The sequence below is a fragment of the Natator depressus genome, chromosome 5 (genome assembly GCF_965152275.1).
Source record: "Natator depressus isolate rNatDep1 chromosome 5, rNatDep2.hap1, whole genome shotgun sequence".
NCBI classification, from domain to species: Eukaryota; Metazoa; Chordata; order Testudines; family Cheloniidae; genus Natator; species Natator depressus.
In genome coordinates, this window is record NC_134238.1 from 26,787,657 (window position 1) to 26,808,514 (window position 20,858).

Sequence of the window (20,858 nt, forward strand, 5' to 3'; positions counted from 1 at the left end):
TTCAAAATGGGGAAGAACTGCCTAGGTGGTACTACTGCTGAAAAGGATCTGGTGTTATAATGGATCACAAACCGAATATGAGTCAAAAATGAGATGCAGCTGTGAAAAAAGGCTAACATCATTCTGGGGTGTATTAACAGGAGTGTCATATGTCAGACACAGAAGACAATTATCTCGCTCTACTTGGCACTGGTGAAGCCTCAGTTGGAGTAATGTGTTCAATTTGTGGTACCACGTTTTAGGAAAGAAGCAGACAAAGTGGAGAGAGTCCGGAGGAGAACAACAATTTAATCAATGATAACGTATTTAGAAAACCTGACCTATGAGGAAGGGTAAAAAAAGAAAACTGGGCATGTTTAACCTTCAGAAAAGATGACTGAGTGGGGACCTGATAAGAATCTTCACAATATATTAAAGACTGTTATAAAGAGGATGAGGATCAATAATTCTCCATTTCTCCTGAAGGTAGAATAAGACATAATGGCCTTAAGTTGCAGCAAAAGAGATTTAGGTGTGATATTAGGAAAAACTTTCTATCTATAAGGGGAGTTAATCTCTGGAATGGGCTTCTAATGGAGCTTGTGGAATCCCATCACTGGAGGGTTTTAAGAACAGGTTGGACAAACACCTGTCAGGAATGGTCAAGGTTACTTGGTCCTGTCACAGTGCAGGGTGCTGGACTTGACTTCTCGAGGTCCCTTCCAGCCCTACATTTCTATTATTCCATCATTCTATAAGATGACAAAAGATTCAGTCCTCCAAAGCGCTGCATGCCCTTGACACTCGGTGAAGTTGCAGGAGGTGCTCAGTAGTAGTCTTTGCGCAGTCAAATGCTCAGACCTTGAGCCAACAATCTGATGCATGGGGGTTGATCCCTATGAGTGCTGGGAGCCTCTGTGCTGCCAAATGGGCTCCGGGCAGGTGCAGGGGTCTGACTACAAGAATTTCATTGTAGGGTTGAGGCTCTAGGTGACTGAGTCTTAAATGTTGGCTCTAGATGGGGCCTTTATATTTAATTTATTAAGTTCTAGTCTTTGTAATGCCCTCTTGGACAGCAGGAAATATGCCTCTTTTCCTGCTTATTTCTTTTCTCCCCACTTTGCTCCCCACTATTCCCACCACACCTGCCTTTTGTTTATTTCTTAGCCTGCCCACCTGCATCTAGATACCTGGAATGTGCCTTGCTCCAGGAAAAGTCAATTGTCTACTTATTGCAAGCCAACAGAAGAAGCTCACACTTTCTCACACTCAAAAAACCAATGCATTCTTTTCCCCCACCCCTCCCCTTGGTGTCCAGACTGGTATATTTGGAATCTGGAAGATTTGCCTGGGATTTTAACAATTTTACAGAATGCTAAAGTTTGGGCTTCAGCTACATTTCTTTTAGTAACTTCAAAACATTATGGAAAGTGTAAAGAAAATAATAGTTGAATCAAGAACGAAGAGATGGAGACAGCTGAGGAGAGAGAGAAGTTAACAGAAATATTAGCACAAAGAAGGTATTTAAAAACAGTACCTTTTATCCTTCCCACTGATAATTTTCGGCATTCACTTGCATACCATGCAAGCTTTGTATACCATGCAAGCTTTGAATTGGAAAGCCTAATTTAAACAACGATTTTCTCTTACCAGATTTTATCACAGCATCTGTTGCATTTGAAGGAAACATTTCCCAGTCCACACTACAGGGTTCAGATCCAGATGAAATACACCATTTTAATGTGTAGCCACAGGTCACGTTGGGGTCAGAATGCCAAGAAATGTAAATTCCATTTCCCATTGCAATTGCCAGCTCTGTTTTGACATTGTCTACAATAAAGACAGTATATAAAAAACATCAGATCTCAGCCCTGTATCTTTAGCTCAAAGGGCTTTCTTGAAGCCTGAACTACAGTTCTTAGAAAACAGGTACCATGAGAACACACATACAATGTGTTCACACTCGGAAAGAGGATCACGCCACTGGCTCTGTGAAATTGTAGTAAATTATACTGTACTTTTTGAAGCACTATAAATCAAGCTTAGAAGTCCATAGTGAAGTCTGCAAGAGTAGTGCAGAAAGGAGATAAAAAGTTCAGCAGATCCTCAGGTTTGGATACAAATCACCTTCTGGGGATAAGTTTCTGTTGCAGGGGTTCTGGTTTAATTCAAATTGACAGCAATTTGGTAGAAGACTCCAGCTACTAATTCCTTTCATCCATCCACCCCCCAAACACCAGGCTGTTAACTAGTTCCTACAGAACCTCGCCTCCACCTATGGCCACTATTCAGGTGGGGCCCAGTAAGTCTTAAAGATCCCCTCCAGGAGCAACCAAAATACTTGAACCCCCCATCACATCTTCAGAACCTCCTCAACGTTCCTTGAGTTTCAATGTTCTTAGCCTTGATCCCTGTTTGCTTGGATCATCACATTTTATTAAAACTGTCCAGTCTAGGCAAGACTGAGTTTAAAGGGAAAGGCAAACCTCAGTAATTAAAAAAAAAATGTTGCAAAGAGAAACACCTTAATTCCTCACTGAGGCGTTGTGAATATTAAAGGGCTATGTAAATGCTGAGTGTTCTATGAGAACGTATGCTGTGTGCTAGCAGTACAATTGTTTGGAAGAAAATATCATTGCTGAATTGCCACTTAAGGCCATGTCAATTTCACCTCTTTTTGTATTCATTTCTCTCCATTTGATGTGACTATAAGGGTAAGTGTATAGACAGGGCAAGTTCTTAAACTGTTAAGAAAACAACCCTGAAACACATAGTTTCTAAAAAGTTGAACATTCAAAGAAATCACAAGTTAGAGTGCTCGTTTATATGACACTTGCATAGTATTTTATTCCTAGAAGTTTGTTAATATGAAATTAATTTACTGACAGCCGGCTCAATAGCATTCTCTCAGCAAAAAACAACACTGGCTAGTGAAGTGCCATACGTGCATGTTTTTGCTGCAGTCTAGACTTCCGTTTTACTAGCAGCACAAATACTGCCACGAAGGAGGCCAGATAAGCACCCACATAGTAAGTTTGCTTCTCCTCCATTGTATCTTTTTAATTATGTTGAAAGCTCACATTAAGTAGGATACGACATAGGTTTTGCTTCCCTTTCAATTCATTCATGAAACCTGTCTCGAGCATCAGAAACGTTTCTCTCTTATTGATGTTATAAATATGTACAGGATGCAGCCAGAAGTGACTGTATAGCAGCGTAATCCAGGTCAGTGGTGAGTCATGTTTCAAATAATTCCTTTGTCAACTCGGAAGACAATTCAGAATGAGCATATGTCGGGTAACACCAAAGGGAAATTCAGGTCTTCCAAATGTTACCTTTCCAGTACTATGCTGTAATAATCACAGAGTTCCGGCTGTCACCCTTGGTCACAGGCTACAGAGCTGAATTATCTAGAGAGCCCTACATTCTGCAGAGTCAGCTACCTTTGTTGCTCATGATGTGGAGTTATTAAAGTGATGCCATTAATTTATCTATCCTGCCCAATTCCTTTTCTTTCACATATGCAGTGATAAATTAATAGGAAGTGTCGCTATACAGGAGCTGAAGGCTATTTAGCCTGAGGACAAAACTCATTCTGGATAATGGGGGATCATGGTTACTGACATCCCAACTATCAATCTCAAACAAAACACATTTCTGCCTCAAGAGATGTGATTTTATTTTCAGAACTTCAGACAGAAAGTGCACAACTGTGATGTCTGTTACATGCCCACATGGGGTGTATGGGTCACATTATGTGCCTTAAAACAGGTCACAGCATAGGGCTGAGGGGCTAGGAAGCACAGCTTCTGCAGAGCTGCTACTCCCCACTCCAGCAGAGTTGGGCGAGAGCTAGCAGTGCCTTGACTCTGTCTTCCCAATGTGCCAGCCGACCCAGATGAATGGGAGTGGATGGGGAAGTAATCCGCACCAGGTACAGAGCTGACAGAGATTACTTTCCCCCTGGAGCAAGAGGGAACTGGGACCATGTTGTGATGTACGTGGTCTGCTCCTGTTCTCCCTTCATGTGATCAACTACAGATGCATTTAGTTGATGTTCGAATCCCACAGAGTGGAAAACTGTTAAACAACTATGCAGCATTGAAGAGGTTCCACTGCAAGAAAAACCTATTTTGATCCTCTTACATTTAATCATATTCATTTGAGTCAAAAAGATAGCACAGAAATAAATAAAACCTCCTAAAAGTTGAAGATTTGTGCCAAAGATTTAGCCTCTCCCTTGTTATTCCTGGGAAGTGTCCAGAAAACTGCAACACAGCAACCTAGCTTGTAACTGCCGCCTTCCTTCTATACAACGAGTATAATTTGCTGGTGAGACACTGCACTTAAAAAAAAGCAGTGACTGTAGATTGAAAAAATCACTCGTTACTTGCGCAGATCAGCTAAATTTTCTGAAAAACAACCACCCAGCTGTTCCACAAGCTTCGAATGTTTTAAATCCTTGAATCATGTACTCACCATTTGGAAGATCCACACTAGTTATCCTAGAAGGGGGAGATGAGCCAGCATGATTTTTGGCTACAACACTAATTAAACAATCATTTCCCTCAAGTTTTATTTCAGTGCTGTTCAAGGGTACAGGGACTTCAAGCATTGTCTCTCGCAGGTAACATGACACTTCATGGGACAGTATTATTCCATTTGCTTCAGAAAGAAGTAATGGCTATGCAACAAAAAAAGCACAAATCACATTAAAAACAAAACTTTTGTTAAAAATCAGGACACAGGATTACATGCATCTAATACTCAAGAGTTGGGATTACCAGGCAAAAAAGTCCGTAAAGCAAGAATGTTTTTAACAGTTAACACATGAGCACTGAAGACAACTCTCAAAAGGGACAAATTTAAGGAAGTTATTCTGTTTGTGAAATCCTACTTAATTCCATATGCAGCTGTTTTTAGTAATATCTTTTTTTTTTTTTTTTTAAAAGCATAGTCCACGTTTCTGGAACAATGATGTTTTCGTTTAGGACACTAATTTTCTGAGTAAAGGCACTATAAAATATTTAACAACAACAATTAGATTTACTGGCTATAAACTTTGCAGACATTAAAAATATGTAAGAAAAGCAATGGACACACACACACACACACACACAGAGGTACATACCTTCCAAAAGACTGTTAGAGTTTCTCTGACAGGACTTCTCTCTCTCCAGATATCCGGTCCTCTTGCAGGAGCTAAGAAAGGAGATTTTACAAAATAAGGCAACTTTGTTAAGCATAATGACAGGTTTCAGAGTAGCAGCCATGTTAGTCTGTATTCGCAAAAAGAAAAGGAGTATTTGTGGCACCTTAGAGACTAACCAATTTATTTGAGCATAAGCTTTCGTGAGCTAGCTGTAGCTCACGAAAGCTTATGCTCAAATAAATTGGTTAGTCTCTAAGTTGCCACAAGTACTCCTTTTCTTTTTGTTAAGCATATGGCTTACAAGTTCAATATTTTGACATAAAAGACAGTTCAATAAACTTACGGGCTTCCAAAGTTGTGAGCTTTTTCTCCTCACTCCATTTACTCCATCTCCAGAAATGCTCAGAAGCTGAACAACGCACTCGGAACGTGTATGTGGCATACGGATGTAATGCGTCCACCCGAGCTCTGTAATTTGAGTTTTCTGCACCGGCCACTGAGACATTCCGCTGTTAAGAATTAATAGAATTCTATATGAAAACCTTTCCCCTGTCCCGTATCATGCTAGTACCATTACCTGGAAAATGTTTTTTAAAAGTCAACTACAGTATTAAAGTTGTACTATCAGGCATCTGTGTGATTATTTAAGAAGAATCTGTTATATAAAGTCTCGTGGGATGTAGTCTCTTTTAACGGGCAATGGGAATGTATGCTAAAAAGCTTCCAAACCAGAATATGTGGGGAAATAAATGTAAATGAAAGAAAATATATAGGGAAAATATTTTACATAAAATCACCGTTCACCAGTGAAAGTTTTTCAGGGGCCTATCATAAGAAGTTACACCTAGTATAGAAATTAAAATACCAATAACTACTTTAAAACGCATGTGGGTATATACTAAATTGTCAACATTAGACGCTGTATCCCATGTGATACTGGGAATTATCCTATACCATAAAGGAGAGTAATCACAATGCTAACAACTCTCTCTCTGCTTTCCCAGCCCCCTACCATTTGATTCCCCAAAGTATTGCACTCTCTGAACCACCAGGAAGGACTGGTGGTCCACTGACCATAATTTGAATACCCCTTTCTTTTGAGCCGGTTCCACGAGGCTATATATGACAGCTATTATCACTGAACACTCTTTCTACATATGCATTAAATCCTGGCTCCACTGAAATCAATGGCAAAATCCCCACTGATTTCAATGGGACCAGGATTTCACCCAGGGTGCTCCTATGCTCAAGTGATGGGCACGGTATGAGAACCTGGACAGATAAATAACATTCTTCCTCTGTAAAATGGTGCCTGCACAAAGCACACCCAAGAAAAAACGCTTGACCAACATCCATATCATTCAAATAAAATATATACCAGTAACAGTATTCCTATTAAGTGCTCCTTTTTCCTTCGAAGGAAAGCAAACATAATCATAATCAGGTTTTAGTATAAAGAGTCAATTGCATAGTATTGAGTTTAAAGCAGTTAAAACAGTGCATAATAGTGACACACATATGCATACTACTATAAATGTGTACAGTGACTCAGTGCCATGGCTGATGTGAGAAATCCTGACCCTGGGAACATTTCTTACTGAATCTACTTATCAATACACATCTATCCTGGCTGCCAAGAACTGGTCTCCAAAGTGAATTTTAGTCTGAAATTAGTTATAATTTTTCTTCTAATACAAATGACAAATAGAAAATGTCAAAAAGCCAGCAATTGAGCATATGAGTGGAAAAGCTTCTGCCACCGTCACCAAAACATCTTGCAGTATCGATAACAATTTCACATCTATTCCTTAATTACACTGTACCCTGTTCACTTATATTCTAGCACAGTGTTTCTCAAATGCGGCCACGCATACAGCCACCAGGGGCTTTTTGTGCGGCCACAGCCTCCTGGGTAGTGATGGGGGCAAAGCAGCAGCTCCTCCCGTGGGCTGACCAGCAGCAGTTGGTCCCTGCCCCCTTCTGGAGCCATAAACACCGTAGGAGCAGGAGATCAGTGGGAGTTCACCGCCTTCCTGGGCCTTCATCCATGTGGAGCTGGGCTCCTTCCCCCAGCCACAGAGTTTCATGCTCTGGCCCCAGGCTCACCCCCCACCGTTGCCCTGGCCTCTGCTGCCTCCTCCAGCCCTCCAATTGCCACTGCACCTCCACCCCCACCTCCCCACCCAGGGCTTAATTTGTCCCCCATCTTGCCGGGGCTGAGTAAGTCTGCTCTGAAAAGTAATATTAACAAATATACAAATATCGCTTTTCACAGTAGCAGACTTACTAACTAGCAAGTCTTAAAAAAAAACAAAACAAAAAGGCAAAACATGCAAAGCACCTTCTTTGTGTTTCTATTCTGTTTAGGTCCAGTAAAGAATAGAGACAACTGTCAATACTTTTGTCTGGAAAAAAAAACTCTACATAACTACATTACAATGATTTGGACATGTATATATGCATTTTTATTTGTTTTTTCCTAAAGTTAATTAAGTATTTTAGGGAAAAAACTGTCAGAGCGGCCACCAGCAAGAGTTGGTGGCCGCACACTGAGGCCACCAAAACATGTCTTGTGAGAACCCCTGCTCTAGCGTCTGGAGAACAAGGTAACAAAACTACATCTTTTGTAAAGTTTCGACCTGTGTTTCAATAGCAGCCGCCTAGGTCTAAACTTACTCATGTCTAAATGTCATTTCTTTCTGCTCTCCCCTCAAACCCTCAAGCAACCTGTTTGGTTTTTACTTGTGGTACTTAACCTACTAGTACTTTTTAGCACATTTTATAATTTTAATACAAAAGACTCAAAATCTCTCAAACCACAGAATATAAATCAAGATTTTGGAGTGCACAGCTTAGAAAGACCAGGTCAACACAGCTTTGAAACACTAGCCCATGAAGCTATATTTAAACCCAGAGACTTCCCCAGTGTAGTTCATTTAAAAAACAAAAACACAGACATTGCCAAAAAAAAATGTTTTCCACTGACTACAGCAGGCTTTGGATCAGGCTCCAGGATATGGTAAAAGCTCTTTGTCCCTAATACTTTCTGAGTTCTCAGGTGTTACACACTTACAATAGATTTTTTTTGTAACGGTAGCTTTAAGAGATGAAGAGGTGGTAATCTACAACCTTAAAAAGGGTTTAATAAAAGGGTTTAAAAAGGGATTAATAAAATGTCTGCTGCTGCCAGCACAATAGAGCAGCTTTGCAAGGGACCTTAAGAGTTTTTCTGGAGGCTGTAAAAACGTTAAATTAGGCTATGCCTATACGTGGAGCAAGGGGGGGTGTGATTCTCAGCTAGCGTAGAGATGCTCGACTTAATTCACTAAAAACAGCAGTGTCGGGGCTAACATGGGTGGCGGCTCAGGCTAGTTTCCAGGGAGTCCGAGCAGGAATGTTCTCAGGACAGCTAGCCTGAGCCATTACATGTTCTACCCCAACTACACTGCTATTTTTAGCAGGCTAGCTTGAGCAGGGCTAGTACAGGTATGTATATGTGAGCTCAGAATCGCACTCCCACCTCTAGTGTAGATCTAGCCTGAGAGGGACCTTTTATGATGGCTGCATGGGGGGGGAAAAAAAGGTGACAGAACTCATAGTAACTATACTGTGTGCATGGCCACTGAATCCCAATCAGCATCAAGTTCCAGGAAGTGTACCTCGCCTCTTCAACTTTGACTGAAATTTTGAGAACATCTAACAGGTGCTTTTAGTTTTCTCTAAATGACAGACATAGAGGACTTCAGTCAGGATATCCTACTGACACACGCGGCTCATCTAGCTCAACGGGAAAATTCTTCCCCTCTCATTCTTTATATCATTCACAGATTGCAGTAACGAATTGCTGAAATAGCTGACAAACACGTACACAGCATTTACTGAGATGCCACTTACACCAACTGTAAAAGTGACTTGGAAACTGCAAGACTGGAATCTTAAAACAACTTCAAAGAAAATTTTCAGAGTACAAGAGTAGTGATAATGTGTGCATGAGTGCTACCGACCTCCCAAAGACACAACCACTATAGTCTATCGCCTAAAAGTGGCAATTTAATAAAGAGACATCTTCAGAAAAGCAATTTTGCAAACTTATGCTAGAACTCAAATATTATGGCTAATTTTAATGCTTTGTAACGTCTCAAAACACTACTTAGTTTTAGCCTGTTGTGACCTACCACTGCACTGTGAAAAGAACTGGAAGTAAACGTGACTAGAGCTTCTTTGTAAGCTTAGGTTTCAGAGTAGCAGCCGTGTTAGTCTGTATTCACAGAAAGAAAAGGAGTACTTGTAGCACCTTGGAGACTAACAAATATATTTCTTATTTGTTAGTCTCTAAGGTGCCACAAGTACTCCTTTTCTTTCTGTAAGCTTAGGAGCTACACTTTTGACATTTAACACAGTTTCCTATTGGTATGACCTATCAGTTTCTCTTTTACTGGTACAAAATTGTAAAGAAATGCATTTCAATAAAACCATCAACATTTCAGCAGAGCAAAATTACATTAAAAATAATACTCACCAGTTGTCGTTCTGAATTACTGTTATTAATTTCAATTTGACACAAAAGTCTGATTTGAATAAAGTTGCCAGGTATATACCAAGACAGATGGGCATTTGTTGAACTATTAGCGCTCACAGTGAATTTATCAGGAGTTTCCAGATTAACTGAAAATTAAATTTATAAAGAAAATCAACTAGGATTTTTTAAAGGTGATAAATAATAGCTTTATTATTATTTTTAATTCCGTAAGAAAAATCTTACTTTTAAAGTAGTCAAAAATAATCAACAGAACAGAACATTCATCAGATTGATAATTATTGTGACAGCTGAGTGTTGTTTTAAAAATCAAACAATATATATTAGTCTCTTGCTATGAAGGCACGCCAGCAAGCAGATTTTGTCCATACTGAAAATTTGGCTGACACTCGTGGGAATAGTTTTATTTTAGTCAGAAGCAGTAATTGGCATAATGGCCCAAGGAGTTAAAAGTAAAATTACAGCATAACATTATTCCTGTTAACTGCTACTGATTTTACTATAAAATAGCTACACTTTCAAAGATCACAGTGGCTGTTTCACAAGATCATATCAGTATTTGATCAAACAGGAAATTAACCAAAAACATCCATAATTATAACTGGAAAGTGGGGCAAAAATATAAAACTCATATCCTACCAAACATAGCAGGGCAATGTTACATAACACACCATTTCCCACCCAGCTCTTTTCATTTCTTCACCTCTTTTGTCCTCCTTCTATCTTTGGGTATGTCTATACTACCTGCCGGATCGGTGGGCAGCCATCGATCCAGCGGTGGTCGATTTATCGCGTCTAGTCTAGACTCAATAAATCGACCTCCGAGCACTCTCCCGTCGACTCCTGTACTCCACCACCATGAGAGGCGCAGGCAGAGTTGATGGGGGAGCAGCAGCAGTCGACGCACCGCAGTGAAGACACCGCGGTGAGTAGATCTAAGTACGTCGACTTCAGCTAAGTTATTCACGTAACTGAAATTGCATAACGTAGATCGATCCCTGCCCCCTAGTGTAGACCAGGGCTTTGAATACTGGCCACAGATCCTCTATGCCTCCTGTTGAGAAGATTCTCAGCCACTGGACTCGATGTTTTTGGGAAATAAGCACACAATGCATATGCAAACCCTGCACTTTGGTCACCTGACAGATACAGGGATGTGTGCACTCTGTGTTTGAGAACTATCTGCACAGTAATAGTACCAATGAAGGATAGAAAGACTGCATGCAGAAGGAAGAGAACTGAAATGGCAGAGGGGAAATGGCAAAGAACAGCATCTGTACAACAACCCTACATTCTAAGTAGTTGAGACAATTCTATTTCAACATTACATGATATTTTGCAACTGCATTGCCAATTCAAATAATAAAGCTGCTGTACATGGAAAAATGTATTAAAAATGCAAGCTCTATAATAAACATTTAAATGCAATTTTCTATTTATTATTTGCCATTACAGTTTTCAGGAGGAAAATATGAACACTGAAGTTGTTAGGACACAAAATGCATGCATGTGTTATGGAGGCACAGAAGGTAAGTGCCACATTTTATTGCTACTTTGTAAAGACATGATCCTGTTAAGACATATGCATGTGTTTAATAACATCGTGCACCATGAGCAGATACATTGAAGTCACAGTGTCACTCTCAGTGCAGAAAGTTAAGGCCACCACGGCCGCGCATAAGACTTTGCAGGATTGGGTCCTAATAATGTTGCAAATTTAGTTATTAGAATTGACTGGAATATTATGTGCCACGTAAATTACAGATATTTAGCTAGTTATTAGTGCATGCATAAGATTCCTCTCCTAACATGGGGCTAAGCTATATGGTGTCTGTGCAGATCTGTCATCTCACCACATCCTTACCCGCTTGTCGGCACACACAGTAGGGGAAAAAAGGACCTTTAATCCCAATTACTGAGAATCCAAACCAATGAAGAAAATAAACCAAAACCAATTACAAATGCAACATTCCATATTAGTGCCCAATGAGTTATTATCTATTGCACTAACCCTCTATTTAATAACCCTTTTTGGTTTTGCACCCTTGTTAAATGCTCACCTCTTTGATTTACATCAATTAAGAGCGATGATTCTGCTCGACCAAGAGGATTGGAAGCGCCTAGTGTGAAACTGTAGATTTTTTGATTAGCATGCACTGGAAAGTCACAGTGATGTTTCTTATTCAATTCATCTACTTTGCATGTAACATTTTCTCTAGATATTCTGTGAATTGAAAAAAAGATTATTTTTAATTTCTGAGCAACCCATTTAACAGCACTGAATTGAAGTTTCTTAGTACAGACTTCACTGGATGTAGATGCTAAAAGGAATGAATGGCAAGTCACTATGCCATTATTTAGTTAATGCAGTGTCATTATTTGCCTACCCCATGCTGCATTGTATAGTACATACAATTTAATGACATAATGTAGCTTGGATTGGCATTAGTCACAAAATCCATGGCTCCTAGCCCAAAGAGAATCTCTTTCCTTCTCCCTAGCGCAACCTAATTCATCCTCACTTTAATTTTTACTTCCACCCTTACTTCCTCAGAAGCCTGGGAAAATAGATAGATTCGGTAGTGAGCCCTGAGGTCAAAACTAGGCTTTAGAGCCCTGATTCAGGAAAATATCCATATTCAAGACAGCACTTAAGCACATGCCTATCTTTAACGGGATTTAAGTATTTGCTTAAGTGCTTTTCAGTATCAGGAACTAGTTGACCCAGCAGAAGGAGTAGGTTCTAGTGTTCAGGTCTTTGCACTGAAGATGACCAATCACCAGCCCCTCCCCATCTAAATCAGAGTCAGGCACTTTGTGTACCTCAGCTGATCTCAGGTGCCTCTGGGCCACACAAGGAGAGAAGTTGTCCATCCCATAGCCAAGACCCACATTATTTAGGTTTTTATACAATAAAGCCAAAATCTTGAATGGCATCTGAAAACAAACTGAAAGCCAGTGCCGAACAGAGAGCATAAGTGTAATATGCTCTCTGTAAGCAACCAGCCATCCTCATCTATACTAGCAGAAATTTGAGTGGTTTTTAGGGGTAGCTCCATGTATTTGGGGCTGCAATAGCCCACTGTGCACTCAGAACAACGATGACAAAGCTTGGCTCGAGAGCCCTCAACAAATGTTAGGAAGCCGTGATTACTGGTTTTTGTGTTGACCAGTCCAATCTCATTGTTTTCCTCTGCACCCGCATCTGTTGGTCTTATCTACCTGTTGTCCACAGTCTTACACTTAGGCTGTAAGCTCTTCAGGACAAGGATCTTCTTTTTGTCATGTTTGTACAGTGCCTACCCCAATGGAGCCCTGAACTCAAGGTTCTACCATAATATAAGTAATAAATAATACAACTATCATCATCAAATGTCTTATAAAGAAATGTGCCCCTCAACCCTGACTATACTATCACCGTACTACTGCAGCACTATATTGCAATCATGTGATTCTGTCTTCAAGTAATTTAAAAATTAGTTCCAACTTCCTGTGTATTTTTATATTTATTTTAAGCTCTAAGCAGTGGAGAGTTTAAATGACTTGAGTGGGCATGCAGCAGTCATTCAGTATCCTGGGAAGCCCACAGTGGACCAATTTGTATTCTAACTTTTTAATCCTTCCTTGCTAAATGGCTTTACCTTTCAAATAAAATATACTTTGTTTGCCGTTGCCTGTACAGTCCCGTGGGTCTGCCTGGGTTCCAGCTACATGTTATAGTAATAAAGGTGCGTGTTTCACAGTTCAGGTTTTGTGGCGTATCAGGGGCATCTGTAGCACAGAAGTAAGACAAAACAATTAGCCTGCATGTTCACAGAATATGTCCTAACATAGAAGGTCAGACAATTGCTTGGAAATCTGTTAACTGCTGAAAGCAATATTTTGTTTCCAGAACACGTAGCATAAATAAACAGTGACAATTATGCCCCAAACCTGCAAACAGTCGTGTGTGTGCTTAATTTTAAGCACATTAACAGTGCCCATTGAAGTCAAGCATTAGACAATGGGATTACTCCTGTATTTAAAGTTAACCACATATATAAGTGTTTGCAGGATCAGGGCACTGAACTATAAGCATTACACAATTTTACAAAACATGTTTCAAGATCCCAAACTGCACAATTTTGCCTCCAAGCAATTTAGGAAGGTTATTAGGTTGTGTGCCATGTTTTGGCAAGTGCAGGCCTCACTGTCGCTTAGAATCCATTTAAACAAATTATTCAAACAAGTGAACCCACATGCACTCTATGAAACATGAAATACTTAGTACATGTGCCACACTGTATTTTATTTTAAAAGTTTCTGATTTTTTTAAGAAGACCACACATGTCATCCTCCTCCAAGATGCTTTACAAGTCTCCATCCCCCACTTTCATTTAAGCTTGTCCCTCAATTCTAGACCCCAGGACTGCAATGATCATAATCCCTGGCATAGGATTGATGGCAGCTCTCTCCGTAGAGGAGTCACTGCAGAATGACATGCCATACTTCCCCTAGAAACCAGAAAAGGTAGATCTGAGTAGCTGTGATGGGGATGAGCCTCTAGGGAGCTCCTTTCTCCAGCTGCTTGTGGGCATCTTTCCTTCCAGAAGCCAGGAAACCAGTTTCTTTCTGGCCACCCCGGACGGGACAGGCTTCACACTGTGTTCGTTTGGCGTGAGTGGTAAGGATGTCTCAGTTAGGATTATAAGAGACCAATATTCCCTCTGATTTTTGACAGTCCATGTGCGCAAAAAATTTCTTCTGTGCAAATTTTTGACAGGCCGTGTGCGCAAAAAATTTCTTCCGTGCAAATTATTGTGTTTCTGTTCAAATTGTTGTGCGAGCAGTGTTTTGCTGTGTGCACAGGGTTTCGGATCTGTGTGCGCGCGCACACGCGCACAGCTTAGAGGGAACAGTGTGAGTGATGTAAGCGTACACAATGAATATAAGTCTAATGTGCCAGGGGAAGAGCACTTAGCTCACCAGAGCCACAGGTACTCAAACTGACATCTCTAAAGCACATATAAACACCCCGAGATAGAGATGGTGCACTGTCCCTTTCCCCTTTCTATCTGGCTTCTTATCTTTTCTCTTTCCCCTACATCCCATTGTCTTGCTGGACTGGTGCATCCAAACAAGATGTCTCCGCTCCCCTCATGGAGCAGGCGGCAGAGAGACAGGAGTTTGTAAAACGCTAGGAAGGAAGTGGCTTGAACACACTAGACCTTCAAGGATGGACACATCTGCAAACCCTTTGTGGGCTGCACTGTCACTGACCTACAGCCAATATTTTGTGCATCCCTGACTTATATTTACATGTAGAGTTATCCATTTTAAAAATTCCATACGACTGGACAGTATATTAGAGGGATTCCCCCCACCCCCAAAAAAGGGTTCTTTTGTTTTTTTTAAATGACCTGTTTAAGATTCAAAATCAGTAACAGAATGTGCAGACTGAAGTATAAACACACACCGTTAAAAACAGCCGTTTGAACAACGGATTGCTTCTCTGCTTACTTGCTAGTCTCCAAGTTTAAGGTGGTGGTGTTTATTTCCCCACTGCCTATGATGTAATATACACCTAAAACTGGCAAGGAGCTGCACTGTGTTGTTGAAGGTGTTAGTGGTGCCCTCTGCCACTGTAGGAAAAGCACAGAACTCTGAAATTGCCTGTTATGGGAAAGAGGAACTAAACATTTGCAGTATTTTGTTTTAAGGTGTCATTATGTTTGTAGGTTTCAGAGTAACAGTCGTGTTAGTCTGTATTCACAAAAAGAAAAGGAGTACTTGTGGCACCTTAGAGACTAACCAATTTATTTGAGCATAAGTTTTCGTGAGCTACAGCTCACTTCATCGGTTGCATACTGTGGAAAGTGTAAAAGATGCCTTGTGTGTATAAAAGATCTTCATTGGATGCATACTGTGGAAAGTGTAGAAGATCTTTTATACACACAAAGCATCTTTTACACTTTCCACAGTATGCATCCAATGAAGTGAGCTGTAGCTCACGAAAGCTTATGCTCAAATAAATTGGTTAGTCTCTAAGGTGCCACAAGTACTCCTTTTCTTATTATGTTTGTAGGAGGTTTTTGAGGCTTGTGACCCTACACAAGCAGCTAATGATTTGGTATCTAAAACAGATTAAAGTTTTTCCATTCAAAAGATATTTTCCATGAGAAACTAATAATTTCAGAACTTGATTCTTTACCGTAACAAGGCACCCAAAAGCTACTGCACCGGATAGGGAAGTTCAACATTCAACCTGCCACTTTGAACACAACAATGTGTATTTTTGGTAGTTTAACACTAAATGAGATTCAGCTAGAAATGCTGGTAACATAAGGTTTAACATCTTAGCTTTCTTGCCCCACTATTTGCCCTTTCAGACTCAAATAAGAAATTCTAGGGCTTTGCAAAAGGAACAGGCGTAAGTGTAACTGGTGAAACAATGGCTCATCTTCAAGCAAAGTGTTCTGGGCCATACAAACGGTGACTCTGGAAATGCAACAGGCAGAAGAAAGAGCTTCTGACAGTCACAAAAACATTCTGCTAGGTGTCAGAGTTTTCGCTGCTAACATTTCACACTTAGGCAGGGTACTGTACATATATGATGGGCAGAAGCCAATAAAATAAGAGTGGTAATGACTTATTTGTGCATGAATAGTCACCACTTCTTGACAGACCAAAAATCAGGAGAGGGTCCTCTTCTATAACATGCCTGCCCCTCTTCAGTTATCAGAGATAATCAAAATGGATATAAAATTGATATTTTGTTTTACATACTTGGCTAGTGGGAAGTTGAGGATGGAGACACTTATCCCCCACCCTGGACACTGGGGGGCTTTCTATACTCCACTCTCAGGTGGGTAAGGATGCTCTCAGCAGCTCTTTACCTCTCCTCCTTGTCTCTCCCCCATCCCACGTACGCTCATCACAACTTTGATGGATCTGGGGCATCTCCTGTTGCTCTCCCCCATGATCATGAATAGCAGTGACATGATGGCTTTGAGCTGCCAGGTTCTACTGGGGATTATCTATTTCTATTATGTTTACACTGCATCTTTATCACTATGGCATCTGAGCATTGGGGGAGTTAACTGGGTCATTACAATAAAAACCAAACATCCTCCCACCCCACCCCCCAAATGTAACCTATCCTTGGAAACCAGATAGGCCAAACTAAACCACTGTTTTAAAAGCAAGAGGGCTGGAGTCATAAAACCTTTTAGTTTCCTACTTATATTTTGATTTTATCAAGGTGAATAAACCATAGTGAACCTCATTTCAGTAACAGTATGGTATACTTACATCCTACAAATAATACTGTTCCTGCCGCATTATCTGGCAGCAGCGAGCACCATACATTTGTCCCACTAGAAATTGAAGCACTGACATTCTGCACTTGGATTGCACTGCTCCGCTTGCTGAGGTGAAGAAGTGAATAACTTTTTGATCCATATTTCATGTATTTTATACTTTCCCCTTCGTTGTATAAACAGCAAAATGTGACATTTGAGCCCACTAGTACCACTTTGTCTTGAGGAAAAACCACAGCACTACTGAGCTTAGTATCTTTTCCTAGGAGGAAGAAAAATAATACATGATCAAATGATTTTTATAGCTCAGTAAAGTAATATTACTTTCTTATATATTCAGCTGGTCAGTGCTAATACAAAGTAGGAGCACTCAGGCTATTCTGTTTTGCATAAAAACTCTCTTGTAAAATGTACAGAAATCTATTTTTAACAAGTTTCACCCATTCAAAAGATTTGTTACTGCACTTTACACATCTTTACATATTTAACTGAAACAGTCCCACAAGATCTACAATTGTCTATCAACTTTCAGAATTAAAAGGTAATATTATTCATTTAACGTTTATTTTGAATTCAGCACAATTTTAAAAGTAGCTAAATTCTGTGCAACATGCAAGAAAGTAAACGTACCAGGAACTGTTTTAATTGGGCTCCATTCACTCCATTCCTTCCTACCACTAAAATATGGATCATTAATATAACATCTAATTTTCACATGGTGTGAAGTACATTCCAAAGGTATGTCAGATGTCCAATTCCAAGAAAGAATAGAGTCTTTGCCAGTCAATTTTGAATCATAATTCATCTAAAAAGAAAAACAAATAAAGCTTTTTCAAAAGATAGACATTACAGGCATTACAACCTAAGTTAGTACTACTTAGAAAATGGGGTTTCCCCCCATGAAAATTTTGACCCCAAAACCCCCCATAATAATGAAAAAAATCATATATGCTGAAGTTTTCCAAGGAAATGTCATATTTTTGGCAAAAGTTTCAACTGAAAAATGTCAAATAGGAAATGCTGGCATAGTCCCTCATGCCCCATTCTCCTCTATGTGCCGGGCTCCCTACCTGGACCAATATCCCATGTACCACAGACTCCCCTTGTGCTAAGCCGCCACACTGCCTCATGGAAGGTGTTGTCCAGCTAAGGAACCCAACCCATAGAGGACAATAGTGTCAAGAGACACTGTGACGGCATTTCTGTATACAAAATTTTCAGGTTTTGGCCAAAGCCAAAGCTAAAACCACTTTGGTTTTCAAGTGTTTGTTTAATGAAAAGTTGAAGTCTTTCATAGGAAGCAGACACTTTATGAAACACTTTATTTAGCCCCAACTCCTCCCCAATTTTCCACTGAAAAGCAGTTTTAACAGAAAATTTTCAACCACTCCTATTAGTTAATCACCAAAGATTTGTAGAGAGAACTAACTGGTAAGCAGGGATAGTCTTTCAGTGCTGTTTATTATATTGTAAAGTTGTATTCCAATGCTGGCCACAATTCTGGCCAGTCTGCATTGATCAGCCAACTCTACTAGAAACTGTTTTCAACTGGTGATTTTTTTTTTTTTTTTTTAAAGCATAAGTAGAAAGCAGTCATCCCAGCCTGGCCTCTTTACCAAGGCCCTACCCTACCTCAAGACTGGAAAACATGCTGGCATCACAGGAAACATATTAAACCTGGATCTTGATAGAATGGTGCTAAGTCAATAGCTAATTACAGAAGTAAACTAAATTCTTCTCATTTGGGCTTCTAAATACTGACAAACTACTCAATTGTGCTGAAAACATAATTACATTTTACATATAATAATATCTCTGAAGAACATATGGACATTTTAAAAGTTCATTAATTATGGCATAGGATTTAGTCTGAAGCTGGAAAATGAATGCATTTTAAAACAGACAGTTTACTACTAGAAAACAACTTAAATTTACTGTTCCTGATTCCAGTTCTAGCTTAGGAAATTCATTCAACCCCCCATCTACATTCAACTCTGGAAGATATCCTTTATTTCCTAACCTAAATTGTTCAGTGGTTTTGCTGTGCACAATTAACAACTGCTATGTTCCAACCAAGCAGTGACTACGTTTCAATGTTGGGTGAACACACACACACACACACACACACACACACACAGAGCAAGGTGCTCTGAAAATATTAAAAACTGTTTCCTAGAGTATTCAGATATAAAAAGCTTCATCACAAACATTTTAGCTCTGTATGTTTTTTAGATATTCATTCTAGAATGAAATGTTTCTGTTCTGTGGGTGTCTACTCTGCCTTCAGAGAGCCTTTAGCACATATCACAAAGTGGACACAAAGTGTTGTTATTCAGCAGTGTTTTCTTTTAGAGGGAATTGGCACTGTTTAAAATTTGCAATATTGCATTAAGTTTGCTGTGGTCTTTCTACTTGAACAAACTGACTTAAGTTTTTCTAACTTTACACAACTTCATTGACGGATGAAATGTAAATCTGTGATCACTATATCAGAACTTAATTACCTTTCTTAAAGCCTTGAATTAGCTGTAATTCCTCCACCCACACAGTACCCCCAGCTCACTTGTATTCTAATACGGAAACAAAGACTCATTTGCAATCACTGATAGTGAAGAGTCCTTGTATGAAAAACTACAAGAAAGTTAATCTTTATTTGTTAGAATAAAATACCTGCCTTACTGTCTCACAGACTTTAAGGCCACAAGGGACCACTGTGATAATCTAGTCTGACCTTTTGTACATCGCAGGCCACAGAACCTTACCCACCTACTTCTGTAACAGACGCATAACCTCTGGCTGAGTTACTGAAGTCCTCAAACCATGATTTAAAGACTTCATGTCTTCCCTGAGCAAATAAAAAAAATTATACTGATGTCATCCCCTTATCATTGTCATCCCCAGCCCTCTCCCTTTTGTTTTGTCACTCCCTTCACTGTATAATATTTGGAATTCGGTTGTGAGCTCTCTAGGTGAAATCCTGTTCCAACTGAAGATAATGGCAAAACTCCCACTGACTTCAATAGCAGCCAGGATTTCACTCCATGTCATCTTATCTGTGATGTGAAGCACCTACCATACTTCTGGATTATCTGAAAATAATAATATAAAAGAAATTTAAAATCAGATCACTATGTGAATTAAATTGGTTTGGTTATTTTAAAAGAGCAACTCATGATCTGAGTAAGTCCATGCTTGCAATCTACACTGACATACAAGAGGAGAATACAGGCAAGCATTTCACTCCTATTAATCACACCTAAAGAATCAAAATACAGGACAAGATACTGCAAATACTTACTACTCATGCATTCAGCACTGTTAACAGCAATGGGACTCCCTGTAGGAAGACTACTCATGTGAGCAAGAGTTTGCTGCAGGAGGCCCTTACACATTAGCCCAACTAAATATTGAACCAATGTTTTAACAGTTACAGCATCTAGATACGAAGTCCAGGGAGGTACCTGACAGGGGATGGACCTGGTGATGTAATATGCCTTTTCTTATCTGTAATTGCAACAATCTCTACATACCTAGTGCACATATTTTCTCAATTATTAAACTTACAGAACAAAGTCACATGTTTTGACAAAAATCTGAAGAACTCCCATCCTCCAAATGTTTGTTTCGTTTATGACATTACACAATACCTTTATAATACGCACTGTATTTACAGAGTACTGCATTAGTTGCCAATGAAAGTAATCAGCCATTTGAAAAACAGAAATCTTTCACAGAATACAATACAATATACTTAATACAGTTTTGAGGAACCTAGGAAACAGCACTGATGAAGAAAGCTTTTTATTACTCTGAAAGGAAAGTACAGAGGCTTTCACTAGATCTGGAATCTCCTTTTTGGAGACAACAAAAGGAGCATTAAAACTTGACTATT

At 39.6% G+C, this 20,858-nt stretch overlaps 1 protein-coding gene across 2 annotated transcripts in view; it reads right to left on the reverse strand.

Annotated features, from left to right (window-relative positions):
• The window catches only part of LIFR (LIF receptor subunit alpha), an 83,687-nt gene that overhangs the window by 12,391 nt on the left and 50,438 nt on the right, over positions 1–20,858 (reverse strand). For both annotated transcript variants that reach the window (XM_074952494.1, XM_074952495.1), the window contains 9 exons: positions 17,597–17,771; positions 16,959–17,228; positions 13,310–13,439; positions 11,729–11,892; positions 9,651–9,796; positions 5,475–5,640; positions 5,111–5,181; positions 4,459–4,663; positions 1,630–1,809 (listed from right to left, as the gene is read on the reverse strand). In XM_074952494.1, the coding sequence (XP_074808595.1) occupies positions 1,630–1,809; positions 4,459–4,663; positions 5,111–5,181; positions 5,475–5,640; positions 9,651–9,796; positions 11,729–11,892; positions 13,310–13,439; positions 16,959–17,228; positions 17,597–17,771 (1,507 nt within the window). The remainder of the gene's footprint in view (positions 1–1,629; positions 1,810–4,458; positions 4,664–5,110; positions 5,182–5,474; positions 5,641–9,650; positions 9,797–11,728; positions 11,893–13,309; positions 13,440–16,958; positions 17,229–17,596; positions 17,772–20,858) is intronic.